Consider the following 19,078-nt stretch of genomic DNA (forward strand, 5'->3'; position numbering starts at 1 on the left):
GGGGAGAGAGGGAGAGTGAGAGAGAGAGAGAGAGAGAGAGAGGGAGAGAGAGATAGAGAGGGAAAAAGGGAAAAAGGGGGAGGGAGAGAGAGAGAGACAGAGAGAGAGAGAGGAGAGGGACAGCGGGAATAAAGACAGATTAATTGTCACGGCTGATTATACCCCTCCGTCTGATGGTCTGATAAAGCTGGCTGCACTCTGTCTCTCTCTCTCTAGTATGGTACCTATCTCATAGTTGTAGAGCTAAAACACCAGCAGAGCATCACACGGCTGAGTAGCCCTCCAGAGTTTATCTAACACCAGCACAGCATCACACGGCTGAGTAGCCCTCTAGAGTCAATCTAACACCAGCACAGCATCACACGGCTGAGTAGCCCTCTAGAGTCAATCTAACACCAGCACAGCATCACACGGCTGAGTAGCCCTCTAGAGTCAATCTAACACCAGCACAGCATCACACGGCTGAGTAGCCCTCTAGAGTCAATCTAACACCAGCACAGCATCACACGGCTGAGTAGCCCTCTAGAGTTTATCTAACACCAGCAGAGCATCAAACGGCTGAGTAGCCCTCTAGAGTCAATCTAACACCAGCACAGCATCACACGGCTGAGTAGCCCTCTAGAGTTTATCTAACACCAGCACAGCATCACACGGCTGAGTAGCCCTCTAGAGTCAATCTAACACCAGCACAGCATCACACGGCTGAGTAGCCCTCTAGAGTCAATCTAACACCAGCACAGCATCACACGGCTGAGTAGCCCTCTAGAGTCAATCTAACACCAGCACAGCATCACACGGCTGAGTAGCCCTCCAGAGTCTATCTAACACCAGCACAGCATCACACGGCTGAGTAGCCCTCTAGAGTCAATCTAACACCAGCACAGCATCACACGGCTGAGTAGCCCTCTAGAGTTTATCTAACACCAGCACAGCATCACACGGCTGAGTAGCCCTCTAGAGTCAATCTAACACCAGCACAGCATCACACGGCTGAGTAGCCCTCTAGAGTATATCTAACACCAGCACAGCATCACACGGCTGAGTAGCCCTCTAGAGTTTATCTAACACCAGCACAGCATCACACGGCTGAGTAGCCCTCTAGAGTCAATCTAACACCAGCACAGCATCACACGGCTGAGTAGCCCTCCAGAGTTTATCTAACACCAGCACAGCATCACACGGCTGAGTAGCCCTCTAGAGTCAATCTAACACCAGCACAGCATCACACGGCTGAGTAGCCCTCTAGAGTCAATCTAACACCAGCACAGCATCACACGGCTGAGTAGCCCTCTAGAGTCAATCTAACACCAGCAGAGCATCACACGGCTGAGTAGCCCTCTAGAGTCAATCTAACACCAGCACAGCATCACACGGCTGAGTAGCCCTCCAGAGTTTATCTAACACCAGCACAGCATCACACGGCTGAGTAGCCCTCTAGAGTCTATCTAACACCAGCACAGCATCACACGGCTGAGTAGCCCTCTAGAGTCAATCTAACACCAGCACAGCATCACACGGCTGAGTAGCCCTCCAGAGTTTATCTAACACCAGCACAGCATCACACGGCTGAGTAGCCCTCTAGAGTCAATCTAACACCAGCACAGCATCACACGGCTGAGTAGCCCTCCAGAGTTTATCTAACACCAGCACAGCATCACACGGCTGAGTAGCCCTCTAGAGTCAATCTAACACCAGCAGAGCATCACACGGCTGAGTAGCCCTCTAGAGTCAATCTAACACCAGCACAGCATCACACGGCTGAGTAGCCCTCTAGAGTCAATCTAACACCAGCACAGCATCACACGACTGAGTAGCCCTCTAGAGTCAATCTAACACCAGCACAGCATCACACGGCTGAGTAGCCCTCTAGAGTCAATCTAACACCAGCACAGCATCACACGGCTGAGTAGCCCTCTAGAGTTTATCTAACACCAGCACAGCATCACACGGCTGAGTAGCCCTCTAGAGTCAATCTAACACCAGCACAGCATCACACGGCTGAGTAGCCCTCCAGAGTTTATCTAACACCAGCACAGCATCACACGGCTGAGTAGCCCTCTAGAGTCAATCTAACACCAGCACAGCATCACACGGCTGAGTAGCCCTCCAGAGTCTATCTAACACTGAGTTTGGAGCAGGCAGGTGGAGTCGCAGCCTTGGTGGGGGGTCCTGAGCCCTCCGCGGCTGTACAGTGAGCTATGCAGGCAGCTTTTCAGGCCGTCGTCCATTAATCTAGGTTGAGCTAAATAGCCTTGTTTAAGAGCTAATATGACGGTAGGGGTCAGTGTGCAGTAGGAAAATCAATTTGATGTGGACGTGATTACAAAAAGTGAGATTATAGTATCGATTCTCGCCAAGTGAAATTTAAACATTGTTCTCTGTCAGGAGAGACCGGAGTTACAACTAGACTCTGTTTCTGTCTTTCACCCACACACACACATTCACGCACACACACACACAGACAAAAACACACACACACACACACACACACAGACAAAAAAACACACACACACACACACAGACAAAAACACACACACACACACACACACACACACACACACATACACACAGACAAAAACACACACACACATACACACACACACACACACACACACACACACACACACACACACACACACACACACACACACACACACACACACACACACACACACAGACACACACACAGACACACACATACACTCCTGACATGGTACTTGGAATCAAACACCCTGGATCATATTGTTCTTCATCTCTCCTTCTTCTCACCACTATCTTTATATGTCTTCACGTCTCTGTTGTGTTTGCCTGTATGCTGCATAGCCCCTTTCCCTAAGGTAAAATAACAGTGTTGTGGGCCGTTACTCCAAAATGTTTTATATATTATTTAGTGTAACCGATGTGAAATGACTAGCTAGTTAGCGGTGGTGCGCGCTAATAGCGTTTCAATCGGGTGACGTCACTCGCTCTGAGACCTGAAGTAGTTGTTCCCCTTGCTCTGCAAGGGCCGTGGCTTTTGTGGTGCGATGGGTAACGATGCTTCGTGGGTGTCAGTTGTTGATGTGTGCAGAGGGTCCCTGGTTCAAGCCCAGGTTGGGGCGAGGAGAGGGACGGAAGTTAAACTGTTACATTAGCTATTACTCGTTATTTATTTTATCAGTAATAAATTACTTTCCATATTACTCCCTGAGAAACGTAACGTAATTCGTTAGACTACTCGTTATTTATTTTATCAGTAATAAATTACTTTCCATATTACTCCCTGAGAAACGTAACGTAATTCGTTAGACTACTCGTTAATTAACTTTTTCGTTACACCCCAAAACAGTGCGCGTCCTCACTCAATGTAAACACTGTCACCATTACGTTACTTAGGCCTATACACCAACACAATTAGCCTGGTAATGACATATTCTACTGTGGATAAGGGCAGCATTTCCTCAACTATATACCCAGCTACAAGCTGGTTCAGCTCTCCCTGGGTTACAGGCTGTCCTCCTGAACCATTAGAATCAAACTTTGGTTGTTTGGATGAGATAGGCCTACAGTCATCCTATGGTCAAATCTCAGGGGTTGTTGGACGATTGGACATGGAGGCCTTCACGGGACCAAAACATTTGACCTGTTTCGAAATGAATGGACCTGGGGCTTTCCCATCCAGCCCAAATATGCATAAATACATTTTTTAAATATAGAGACCTATTCCGAACGGAGCCGAGGAAAACTAGACCCGTTCCGTATGAACCAAGTCGGATCCTTTCCAGAGTGAGGGAAGCAGCAGAAACATCGATGTTTAAGCTACTGTGTTAACCGTAGCTGATAAAGCACGGTGGAGAGGATGTAGAGACAGGTGAGGCTCTAGCAGGGGCCATGCTTGTGTGTAGGCTACTGTGAGTGTGAGCAAGTGACATGGGGAACAGAGATGAGAGACAGCAACCAACCAAGCCGACTCACGCTATAGTACATTTACATTTACATTTACGTCATTTAGCAGATCCAGAGCGACTAATAGCTGCCATGGCCAGGTTATTTATCATCCAATATGATTACGTAGTAACTGTCTTGACTGCGTCAAACTGGGAGAAGCTAGTTAAGCTAGCTAGCTAGGCTAATTGAGGATGCTTGCGGTTTCTCGTCCTACACAGTTACAAACAACAACAACTCAGACTATAAAGTAGCAGCCTACCTGTTCTTAGTGGTTTTAGCCTGTCCTTCACCTTGAACTTTTAATTCCATCTTCCATTGATTAGATATCTCCTCACTTTTGTGCCACACGGAGGCTTGACTGTAGCCTATTGCCTCTTTGATGACTTATGATTGGCCAACAACAACAATCTACACGTGCCACTCTCGTGAAAGCAAAGAGCAGCAGCAAAAATTATTCAAATTCTCTCTCTCAACTGCAGCAGTCGCGTTCGGAGCTGTATGGGTCCTTCCAGACAAGTTAGTTAAAATTACACATACCCGAGACAAGTGACAATCATATCAGATCTGACCCAGACCGGTGACATCTGGATTGGGTCTGGGGTATTCGGGTACAGGTGGATCCGTGAAGACCTCTGTTTCTAGCAGTGGAAAGGTTTAATATTACTTGTTACCACAAAATGTAATATTATTACTGTAACGCGTTACCTCCAACACTGAAAATAAAACATTCCATTCTGTTCCATTGTTAATATTATGTTCCATTCTATCCTATTCTGTTCCATTCTATTCTGTTCCGTTCTATTCTATTCTGTTCCATTCTATTCTGTTCCATTCTATTCTATTCTGTTCCATTCTATTATATTCTGTTCCATTCTATTCTATTCCGTTCCATTCTATTCTGTTCCGTTCTATTCTATTCTGTTCTGTTCTATTATATTCTATTCCGTTCTATTATATTATGTTCCATTCTATTCTATTCTGTTTCATTCTATTCTATTCTGTTCCATTCTATTATATTCTGTTCCATTCTATTCTATTCCGTTCCATTCTATTCTGTTCCGTTCTATTCTATTCTGTTCTGTTCTATTATATTCTATTCCGTTCTATTATATTATGTTCCATTCTATTCTATTCTGTTTCATTCTATTCTATTCTGTTCCATTCTATTCTATTCTGTTCCATTCTATTCCGTTCCATTCTATTATATTATGTTCCATTCTATTCTATTCTGTTTCATTCTATTCTATTCTGTTCCATTCTATTCTATTCTGTTCCATTCTATTCCGTTCCATTCTATTATATTCTGTTCCGTTCTATTCTATTCTGTTCCATTCTATTCTATTATCTTCCATTCTATTCTATTCTGTTCCATTCTATTATATGCAGTTTTATTCTGTCCTGTTCAATTATAAAATGTAACATCCTCGTCTGTCCTTGCAGTTCCAGAGGATGTGTCCCCTCCCAGTGCTGTGTCGACCCCCTCCTCTCTGGCTGTGTCCTGGGGTCCCCCTGCCAGACCCAATGGTCTCATCACTGACTACCTGTTATACCACAATGGACAACTACTCTACCAAGGGAACAACACACACCTCAATATCACTGGTGAGAGGAGAGAAAGACAAATAGAGAGAGGAGAGAGAGAGGAGAGAGAGAGGAGAGAGTCAAGAGAGTGAGGGAGAGAATGAGAGAGAGAAGAGAGAGAGTGTGTGTGTGTGTGTGTGTGTGTGTGTGTGTGTGTGTGTGTGTGTGTGTGTGTGTGTGTGTGTGTGTGTGTGTGTGTGTGTGTGTGTGTGTGTGTGTGTGTGTGTGTGTGTGTGTGTGTGTGTATGTATGTGGATAGTCCTGCCACTGCTTCCCTGTCAGTGCAGAGGGATGAGTGCTACATGAAAGAGGGAAGAGTGAAGAAAAACAAAATGAAAAGGGGGATTAGCATTTGAAAGAGACAGAGCATCTCTAACTTGCCAGGGGAATAACACACACACATAGACACACACACATAGACACTCACACACACTCTCTCTCTCACACATACACACACACACACACACACACATAGACACTCACACACACTCTCTCTCTCACACACACACACACACACACACACACACACACACACACACACACACACACACACACACACACACACACACACACACACACACTCTCTCTCTTACACAGACACTCACACACATTCTCTCGCTTCCACACACACACTCTCTCTCTCTCTCTCTCTCTCTCTCTGTGCTGTTAATAGTGAGAGGTAATCGTGGAGACTGGTATTATCAGTAATGTGGTAATACAGTGTGTCTGATGTTCATAGTGATTATGAGGATTATGAGTGTGGTAATTATATGGGCTTAATGCCATTACAGACACAGAGCTGTATTACAGGCATCTCCTACACAGTATCTCTACTCTGGAGAAGTAGCATCATGTTTAACTGTATAGACAACACAAATGTATGCACTAAAATAAAATAAAAACACTTCACCTATACTTAATGTAAAGATAATAAATTAACAAATTGTAGCTACAATTCTCTGTATGTCAGAAGTCCGTCCAGAGTTTAGGAGGAAGGAGAGATGTAAGCGTGTTTCCCACCAGATTTAGGGTCTGTTTTAAGGTAGATTTCTTTATGTGGTAAGTCTATTCCAGCCCCATTCTTTCTTCCCCTATAGTTATCTTCCTCTCATTCCTACCATCTCTTACCCACCCTATCTTCTCTCCTCTGTCTAATCGTGTGTGTGTGTGTGTGTGTGTGTGTGTGTGTGTGTGTGTGTGTGTGTGTGTGTGTGTGTGTGTGTGTGTGTGTGTGTGTGTGTGTGTGTGTGTGTGTGTGTGTATTGTCAGCACATTGTAGTGGACCCCCTGCTGAGAGTTTGGATTCCCTGCCATTCTTTTCTCCTTTCTCTCTCCCGTTCTAATTTTTTTCATCTCTCTGCTCTCCCTTCTCTGCTCTCTCCCCTTCCTCCTCTCACTCTCCTCCTCTCTTCCTTCTTTTGTTCTCCTCTTTCCCTCCTGCGCCCAATTCTCTACCCTTTCTTTCTCCCCCTTCTTCCTTCTTTCTCTCATCTCCTCTCCTCCTTCCTCCCTGACTGTAGAGTATTTCCTCATTGTCTCTTTGAAACACACAGCTCTCAGTCAGCTGCCCTGCGTCCTGCCTAACACTACAAATAACCAACAAATCCGCCCACTGTGGGCTCGCGGTGTGTGTGTGTGTGTGTGTGTGTGTGTGTGTGTGTGTGTGTGTGTGTGTGTGTGTGTGTGTGTGTGTGTGTGTGTGTGTGTGTGTGTGTGTGTGTGTGTGCGCGCGTGTGTGTGTGTGTGTGTGTGTGTGTGTGTGTGTGTGTGTGTGTGTGTGTGTGTGTAAACAACCCCTTGTCCTATTGCCTATTGTGGATATCCTGAAGGGTGGTATAGTGTCTGCAGACTGAAAACATGTATGTCTTTGCTTTATTTTGGACTTTCAGACCATGTTTGTCAGCCTGATCACTACAAATACAGTTTGAATACAGATGAATACAGGCCTTCCCTGTAGCTCAGTTGGTAGAGCATGGTGTTTGCAACACCAGGGTTGTGGGTTTGTTTCCCACGGGGGGCCAGCACAGAAAAAAAAAAATGTATGAAATGTATGCATTCACTACTGTAAGTCGCTCTGGATAAGAGCGTCTGCTAAATGACTAAAATGTAAATGTAAAAATGTTTGAAAAGGTATTGAAAAATCTGTGATAGTAGTTGATACTTTAAGGTATAAGGTCGGTTGATTTGCAGAGCCTTGCCCAAACAACGTTTTGTTTTTTTGCCCTAACACTACACAATAAACGGTCATCCATAATACATTGAATTTTGAAGGGAAGCTATGAGATCTTGTTGGTTTCTGTATGAACCATTTTGAAGCGTCTGTTAAAAACGTATGTGTGTTGCAGGTTTAGGTGTGTATTCTCCCCATATGTTCGTGCTGAGTGTGTGTACGGCGGTGGGCTGCTCTAACAGCTCCCAGGTCACCCTGCTCACCTCCCAGCAGCCACCTGGAGACATGGAGCCTCCCAGCCTCACCGTGCTAGACTCCCGCACCGTCTACATACAGTAAGTACACACACACATCTCTACTGAGTAGTACTGTATACTTCTGGCCCTTCCTTGGACACTGTGTTAACAAACCTCCAAACGAGCTTCAGTGCCATACAACACTCCTTCCGTGGCCTCCAACTGCTCTTAAACGCTAGTAAAACCAAATGCATGCTCTTCAACCGTTCGCTGCCTGCACCCGCCTGCCAAGCATCACTACTCTGGACGGTTCTGACTTAGAATATGTGGACAACTACAAATACCTAGGTGTCTGGTTAGACTGTAAACTTTCCTTCCAGACTCATATTAAACATCTCCAATCCAAAATCAAATCTAGAATCGGCTTTCTATTTCGCAACAAAGCCTCCTTCACTCACTCCGCCAAACTTACCCTCGTAAAACTGACTATCCTACCGATCCTTGACTTCGGCGATGTCATCTACAAAATAGCTTCCATTACTCTACTCAGCAAACTGGATGCAGTCTATCACAGTGCCATCCGTTTTGTCACCAAAGCCCCATATACTACCCACCACTGTGACCTGTATGCTCTAGCCGGCTGGCCCTCGCTACATATTCGTAGCCAGACCCACTGGCTCCAGGTCATCTATAAGTCTATGCTAGGTAAAGCTCCGCCTTATCTCAGCTCACGATAACAACACCCACCCGTAGCACACGTTCCAGCAGGTATATTTCACTGGTCATCCCCAAAGCCAACACCTAATTTGGCCACCTTTCCTTCCAGTTCTCTGCTGCCAGTGACTGGAACAAATTGGAAAAATCGCTGAAGTTGGAGACTTTTATTTCCCTCACCAACTTTAAACAACAACTAACCGATCGCTGCAGCTGTACATAGTCCATCTGTAAATAGCCCACCCAATCTACCTACCTCATCCCCATACTGTTTTTATTTTATTTACTTTTCTGCTCTTTTGCAAACCAGTATCTCTACTTGCACATCATCATCTGCTCATTTATCACTCCAGTGTTAATCTGCTAAATTGTAATTATTCGCTCCTATGGCCTATTTATTGCCTACCTCCTCATGCCATTTGCACACACTGTATATAGACTTATTTTTATTTTTTATACAGACTCTTTTTTTCTACTGTGTCATTGACTTGTTTATTGTGTTATTGGCTTGTTTATCGTTTACTTCATGTGTAACTCTGTGTTGTTGTCTGTGTCACACTGCTTTGCTTTATCTTGGCCAGGTCGCAGTCGTAAATGAGAACTTGTTCTCAACGAGCCTACCTGGTTAAATAAAGGTGAAATAAAATAAAATAAATAAAAAGTACACACACACCTCTACTGAGTAGTACACAGACACATCTCTACTGAGTAGTACACACACATCTCTACTGAGTAGTAAACACACACATCTCTACTGAGTAGTACACACACACATCTCTACTGAGTAGTACACACACACCTCTACTGAGTAGTAAACACACACATCTCTACTGAGTAGTACACACACATCTCTACTGAGTAGTACACACACATCTCTACTGAGTAGTACACACACACATCTCTACTGAGTAGTACACACACATCTCTACTGAGTAGTACACACATATCTCTCTACTGAGTAGTACACACACACATCTCTACTGAGTAGCACACACACACACCTCTACTGAGTAGTACACACACACCTCTACTGAGTAGTAAACACACACACCTCTCTACTGAGTAGTACACACACACCTCTACTGAGTAGTACACACATATCTCTCTACTGAGTAGTACACACACACCTCTACTGAGTAGTACACACACACACCTCTACTGAGTAGTACACACACATCTCTACTGAGTAGTACACACACACCTCTACTGAGTAGTACACACACACACCTCTACTGAGTAGTACACACACATCTCTACTGAGTAGTACACACACATCTCTACTGAGTAGTACACACACATCTCTACTGAGTAGTACACACACATATCTACTGAGTAGTACACACACATCTCTACTGAGTAGTACACACACACCTCTACTGAGTAGTACACACACATCTCTACTGAGTAGTACACACACACATCTCTACTGAGTAGTACACAAACATCTCTACTGAGTAGTACACACACACCTCTACTGAGTAGTACACACACATCTCTCCTGAATAGTACACACACACCTCTACTGAGTAGTACACACACACCTCTACTGAGTAGTACACACACACACACACACCTCTACTGAGTAGTACACACACACACTCCTCTACTGAGTAGTACACACACACCTCTACTGAGTAGTAAACACACACATCTCTACTGAGTAGTACACACACACATCTCTACTGAGTAGTAAACACACACATCTCTACTGAGTAGTACACACACACCTCTACTGAGTAGTACACACACACCTCTCTACTGAGTAGTACACACACATCTCTACTGAGTAGTACACACACACCTCTACTGAGTAGTACACACACACCTCTACTGAGTAGTAAACACACATCTCTACTGAGTAGTACACACACACCTCTACTGAGTAGTACACACACACCTCTACAGAGTAGTACACACACACCTCTACTGAGTAGTACACACACACCTCTACTGAGTAGTAAACACACACACCTCTCTACTGAGTAGTACACACACACCTCTACTGAGTAGTACACACACACCTCTACTGAGTAGTACACACACATCTCTACTGAGTAGTACACACACACCTCTACTGAGTAGTAAACACACACACCTCTCTACTGAGTAGTACACACACATCTCTACTGAGTAGTACACACACACACCTCTACTGAGTAGTACACACACACCTCTACTGAGTAGTAAACACACACACCTCTCTACTGAGTAGTACACACACACCTCTACTGAGTAGTACACACATATCTCTCTACTGAGTAGTACACACACACCTCTACTGAGTAGTACACACACACACCTCTACTGAGTAGTACACACATATCTCTCTACTGAGTAGTACACACACACCTCTACTGAGTAGTACACACACACACCTCTACTGAGTAGTACACACACACCTCTACTGAGTAGTACACACACATCTCTACTGAGTAGTACACACACACCTCTACTGAGTAGTAAACACACACACCTCTCTACTGAGTAGTACACACACATCTCTACTGAGTAGTACACACACACACCTCTACTGAGTAGTACACACACACCTCTACTGAGTAGTAAACACACACACCTCTCTACTGAGTAGTACACACACACCTCTACTGAGTAGTACACACACACCTCTCTACTGAGTAGTACACACACATCTCTACTGAGTAGTACACACACACCTCTACTGAGTAGTACACACACACCTCTACTGAGTAGTAAACACACATCTCTACTGAGTAGTACACACACACCTCTACTGAGTAGTACACACACACCTCTACAGAGTAGTACACACACACCTCTACTGAGTAGTACACACACACCTCTACTGAGTAGTAAACACACACACCTCTCTACTGAGTAGTACACACACACCTCTACTGAGTAGTACACACACACTTCTACTGAGTAGTACACACACATCTCTACTGAGTAGTACACACACACCTCTACTGAGTAGTAAACACACACACCTCTCTACTGAGTAGTACACACACATCTCTACTGAGTAGTACACACACACACCTCTACTGAGTAGTACACACACACCTCTACTGAGTAGTAAACACACACACCTCTCTACTGAGTAGTACACACACACCTCTACTGAGTAGTACACACATATCTCTCTACTGAGTAGTACACACACACCTCTACTGAGTAGTACACACACACACCTCTACTGAGTAGTACACACATATCTCTCTACTGAGTAGTACACACACACCTCTACTGAGTAGTACACACACACACCTCTACTGAGTAGTACACACACATCTCTACTGAGTAGTACACACACACCTCTACTGAGTAGTACACACACAAACCTCTATTGAGTAGTACACACACACACCTCTACTGAGTAGTACACACACATCTCTACTGAGTAGTACACACACACACCTCTACTGAGTAGTACACACACATCTCTACTGAGTAGTACACACACACCTCTACTGAGTAGTACACACACACACCTCTACTGAGTAGTACACACACATATCTACTGAGTAGTACACACACATCTCTACTGAGTAGTACACACACACCTCTACTGAGTAGTACACACACATCTCTACTGAGTAGTACACACACACATCTCTACTGAGTAGTACACACACATCTCTACTGAGTAGTACACACACACCTCTACTGAGTAGTACACACACATCTCTACTGAGTAGTACACACACACCTCTACTGAGTAGTACACACACACCTCTACTGAGTAGTACACACACACACACCTCTACTGAGTAGTACACACACACACACCTCTACTGAGTAGTACACACACACCTCTACTGAGTAGTAAACACACACATCTCTACTGAGTAGTACACACACACATCTCTACTGAGTAGTAAACACACACATCTCTACTGAGTAGTACACACACATCTCTACTGAGTAGTACACACATATCTCTCTACTGAGTAGTACACACACACATCTCTACTGAGTAGCACACACACACACCTCTACTGAGTAGTACACACACACCTCTACTGAGTAGTAAACACACACACCTCTCTACTGAGTAGTACACACACACCTCTACTGAGTAGTACACACATATCTCTCTACTGAGTAGTACACACACACCTCTACTGAGTAGTACACACACACACCTCTACTGAGTAGTACACACACATCTCTAATGAGTAGTACACACACACCTCTACTGAGTAGTACACACACACACCTCTACTGAGTAGTACAAACACATCTCTACTGAGTAGTACACACACATCTCTACTGAGTAGTACACACACATCTCTACTGAGTAGTACACACACATATCTACTGAGTAGTACACACACATCTCTACTGAGTAGTACACACACACCTCTACTGAGTAGTACACACACACATCTCTACTGAGTAGTACACACACATCTCTACTGAGTAGTACACACACACCTCTACTGAGTAGTACACACACATCTCTCCTGAGTAGTACACACACACCTCTACTGAGTAGTACACACACACCTCTACTGAGTAGTACACACACACACACCTCTACTGAGTAGTACACACACACACTCCTCTACTGAGTAGTACACACACATCTCTACTGAGTAGTACACACACACCTCTACTGAGTAGTACACACACACACCTCTACTGAGTAGTACACACACATCTCTACTGAGTAGTACACACACATCTCTACTGAGTAGTACACACACATCTCTACTGAGTAGTACACACACATATCTACTGAGTAGTACACACACATCTCTACTGAGTAGTACACACACACCTCTACTGAGTAGTACACACACATCTCTACTGAGTAGTACACACACACATCTCTACTGAGTAGTACACAAACATCTCTACTGAGTAGTACACACACACCTCTACTGAGTAGTACACACACATCTCTCCTGAATAGTACACACACACCTCTACTGAGTAGTACACACACACCTCTACTGAGTAGTACACACACACACACACCTCTACTGAGTAGTACACACACACACTCCTCTACTGAGTAGTACACACACACCTCTACTGAGTAGTAAACACACACATCTCTACTGAGTAGTACACACACACATCTCTACTGAGTAGTAAACACACACATCTCTACTGAGTAGTACACACACACCTCTACTGAGTAGTACACACACACCTCTCTACTGAGTAGTACACACACATCTCTACTGAGTAGTACACACACACCTCTACTGAGTAGTACACACACACCTCTACTGAGTAGTAAACACACATCTCTACTGAGTAGTACACACACACCTCTACTGAGTAGTACACACACACCTCTACAGAGTAGTACACACACACCTCTACTGAGTAGTACACACACACCTCTACTGAGTAGTAAACACACACACCTCTCTACTGAGTAGTACACACACACCTCTACTGAGTAGTACACACATATCTCTCTACTGAGTAGTACACACACACATCTCTACTGAGTAGCACACACACACACCTCTACTGAGTAGTACACACACACCTCTACTGAGTAGTAAACACACACACCTCTCTACTGAGTAGTACACACACACCTCTACTGAGTAGTACACACATATCTCTCTACTGAGTAGTACACACACACCTCTACTGAGTAGTACACACACACACCTCTACTGAGTAGTACACACACATCTCTAATGAGTAGTACACACACACCTCTACTGAGTAGTACACACACACACCTCTACTGAGTAGTACAAACACATCTCTACTGAGTAGTACACACACATCTCTACTGAGTAGTACACACACATATCTACTGAGTAGTACACACACATCTCTACTGAGTAGTACACACACACCTCTACTGAGTAGTACACACACACATCTCTACTGAGTAGTACACACACATCTCTACTGAGTAGTACACACACACCTCTACTGAGTAGTACACACACATCTCTCCTGAGTAGTACACACACACCTCTACTGAGTAGTACACACACACCTCTACTGAGTAGTACACACACACACACCTCTACTGAGTAGTACACACACACACTCCTCTACTGAGTAGTACACACACATCTCTACTGAGTAGTACACACACACCTCTACTGAGTAGTACACACACACACCTCTACTGAGTAGTACACACACATCTCTACTGAGTAGTACACACACATCTCTACTGAGTAGTACACACACATCTCTACTGAGTAGTACACACACATATCTACTGAGTAGTACACACACATCTCTACTGAGTAGTACACACACACCTCTACTGAGTAGTACACACACATCTCTACTGAGTAGTACACACACACATCTCTACTGAGTAGTACACAAACATCTCTACTGAGTAGTACACACACACCTCTACTGAGTAGTACACACACATCTCTCCTGAATAGTACACACACACCTCTACTGAGTAGTACACACACACCTCTACTGAGTAGTACACACACACACACACCTCTACTGAGTAGTACACACACACACTCCTCTACTGAGTAGTACACACACACCTCTACTGAGTAGTAAACACACACATCTCTACTGAGTAGTACACACACACATCTCTACTGAGTAGTAAACACACACATCTCTACTGAGTAGTACACACACACCTCTACTGAGTAGTACACACACACCTCTCTACTGAGTAGTACACACACATCTCTACTGAGTAGTACACACACACCTCTACTGAGTAGTACACACACACCTCTACTGAGTAGTAAACACACATCTCTACTGAGTAGTACACACACACCTCTACTGAGTAGTACACACACACCTCTACAGAGTAGTACACACACACCTCTACTGAGTAGTACACACACACCTCTACTGAGTAGTAAACACACACACCTCTCTACTGAGTAGTACACACACACCTCTACTGAGTAGTACACACACACCTCTACTGAGTAGTACACACACATCTCTACTGAGTAGTACACACACACCTCTACTGAGTAGTAAACACACACACCTCTCTACTGAGTACTACACACACATCTCTACTGAGTAGTACACACACACACCTCTACTGAGTAGTACACACACACCTCTACTGAGTAGTAAACACACACACCTCTCTACTGAGTAGTACACACACACCTCTACTGAGTAGTACACACATATCTCTCTACTGAGTAGTACACACACACCTCTACTGAGTAGTACACACACACACCTCTACTGAGTAGTACACACATATCTCTCTACTGAGTAGTACACACACACCTCTACTGAGTAGTACACACACACACCTCTACTGAGTAGTACACACACACCTCTACTGAGTAGTACACACACATCTCTACTGAGTAGTACACACACACCTCTACTGAGTAGTAAACACACACACCTCTCTACTGAGTAGTACACACACATCTCTACTGAGTAGTACACACACACACCTCTACTGAGTAGTACACACACACCTCTACTGAGTAGTAAACACACACACCTCTCTACTGAGTAGTACACACACACCTCTACTGAGTAGTACACACACACCTCTCTACTGAGTAGTACACACACATCTCTACTGAGTAGTACACACACACCTCTACTGAGTAGTACACACACACCTCTACTGAGTAGTAAACACACATCTCTACTGAGTAGTACACACACACCTCTACTGAGTAGTACACACACACCTCTACAGAGTAGTACACACACACCTCTACTGAGTAGTACACACACACCTCTACTGAGTAGTAAACACACACACCTCTCTACTGAGTAGTACACACACACCTCTACTGAGTAGTACACACACACTTCTACTGAGTAGTACACACACATCTCTACTGAGTAGTACACACACACCTCTACTGAGTAGTAAACACACACACCTCTCTACTGAGTAGTACACACACATCTCTACTGAGTAGTACACACACACACCTCTACTGAGTAGTACACACACACCTCTACTGAGTAGTAAACACACACACCTCTCTACTGAGTAGTACACACACACCTCTACTGAGTAGTACACACATATCTCTCTACTGAGTAGTACACACACACCTCTACTGAGTAGTACACACACACACCTCTACTGAGTAGTACACACATATCTCTCTACTGAGTAGTACACACACACCTCTACTGAGTAGTACACACACACACCTCTACTGAGTAGTACACACACATCTCTACTGAGTAGTACACACACACCTCTACTGAGTAGTACACACACAAACCTCTATTGAGTAGTACACACACACACCTCTACTGAGTAGTACACACACATCTCTACTGAGTAGTACACACACACACCTCTACTGAGTAGTACACACACATCTCTACTGAGTAGTACACACACACCTCTACTGAGTAGTACACACACACACCTCTACTGAGTAGTACACAAACATATCTACTGAGTAGTACACACACATCTCTACTGAGTAGTACACACACACCTCTACTGAGTAGTACACACACATCTCTACTGAGTAGTACACACACACATCTCTACTGAGTAGTACACACACATCTCTACTGAGTAGTACACACACACCTCTACTGAGTAGTACACACACATCTCTACTGAGTAGTACACACACACCTCTACTGAGTAGTACACACACACCTCTACTGAGTAGTACACACACACACACCTCTACTGAGTAGTACACACACACACACCTCTACTGAGTAGTACACACACACCTCTACTGAGTAGTAAACACACACATCTCTACTGAGTAGTACACACACACATCTCTACTGAGTAGTAAACACACACATCTCTACTGAGTAGTACACACACATCTCTACTGAGTAGTACACACATATCTCTCTACTGAGTAGTACACACACACATCTCTACTGAGTAGCACACACACACACCTCTACTGAGTAGTACACACACACCTCTACTGAGTAGTAAACACACACACCTCTCTACTGAGTAGTACACACACACCTCTACTGAGTAGTACACACATATCTCTCTACTGAGTAGTACACACACACCTCTACTGAGTAGTACACACACACACCTCTACTGAGTAGTACACACACATCTCTAATGAGTAGTACACACACACCTCTACTGAGTAGTACACACACACACCTCTACTGAGTAGTACAAACACATCTCTACTGAGTAGTACACACACATCTCTACTGAGTAGTACACACACATCTCTACTGAGTAGTACACACACATATCTACTGAGTAGTACACACACATCTCTACTGAGTAGTACACACACACCTCTACTGAGTAGTACACACACACATCTCTACTGAGTAGTACACACACATCTCTACTGAGTAGTACACACACACCTCTACTGAGTAGTACACACACATCTCTCCTGAGTAGTACACACACACCTCTACTGAGTAGTACACACACACCTCTACTGAGTAGTACACACACACACACCTCTACTGAGTAGTACACACACACACTCCTCTACTGAGTAGTACACACACATCTCTACTGAGTAGTACACACACACCTCTACTGAGTAGTACACACACACACCTCTACTGAGTAGTACACACACATCTCTACTGAGTAGTACACACACATCTCTACTGAGTAGTACACACACATCTCTACTGAGTAGTACACACACATATCTACTGAGTAGTACACACACATCTCTACTGAGTAGTACACACACACCTCTACTGAGTAGTACACACACACATCTCTACTGAGTAGTACACACACATCTCTACTGAGTAGTACACACACACCTCTACTGAGTAGTACACACACATCTCTACTGAGTAGTACACACACACCTCTACTGAGTAGTACACACACACCTCTACTGAGTAGTACACACACACACACCTCTACTGAGTAGTACACAAACATATCTACTGAGTAGTACACACACATCTCTACTGAGTAGTACACACACACCTCTACTGAGTAGTACACACACATCTCTACTGAGTAGTACACACACACCTCTACTGAGTAGTACACACACACCTCTACTGAGTAGTACACACACACACACCTCTACTGAGTAGTACACAAACATATCTACTGAGTAGTACACACACATCTCTACTGAGTAGTACACACACACCTCTACTGAGTAGTACACACACATCTCTACTGAGTAGTACACACACACATCTCTACTGAGTAGTACACACACATCTCTACTGAGTAGTACACACACACCTCTACTGAGTAGTACACACACATCTCTACTGAGTAGTACACACACACCTCTACTGAGTAGTACACACACACCTCTACTGAGTAGTACACACACACACACCTCTACTGAGTAGTACACACACACACACCTCTACTGAGTAGTACACACACACCTCTACTGAGTAGTAAACACACACATCTCTACTGAGTAGTACACACACACATCTCTACTGAGTAGTAAACACACACATCTCTACTGAGTAGTACACACACATCTCTACTGAGTAGTACACACATATCTCTCTACTGAGTAGTACACACACACATCTC

At 44.2% G+C, this 19,078-nt stretch overlaps 1 protein-coding gene across 1 annotated transcript in view; it reads left to right on the plus strand.

Annotated features, from left to right (window-relative positions):
- Window positions 1-19,078, plus strand: part of ush2a (Usher syndrome 2A (autosomal recessive, mild)) — a 477,069-nt gene that overhangs the window by 215,888 nt on the left and 242,103 nt on the right. Inside the window, 2 exon segments of the mRNA XM_082957499.1 lie at window positions 5,368-5,529; window positions 7,854-8,013. Coding sequence (XP_082813625.1) covers window positions 5,368-5,529; window positions 7,854-8,013 — 322 coding nt within the window.

Source organism: Salmo salar, chromosome 01 (genome assembly GCF_965601325.2).
Source record: "Salmo salar chromosome 01, fSalSal1, whole genome shotgun sequence".
Lineage (NCBI taxonomy): Eukaryota > Metazoa > Chordata > Actinopteri > Salmoniformes > Salmonidae > Salmo > Salmo salar.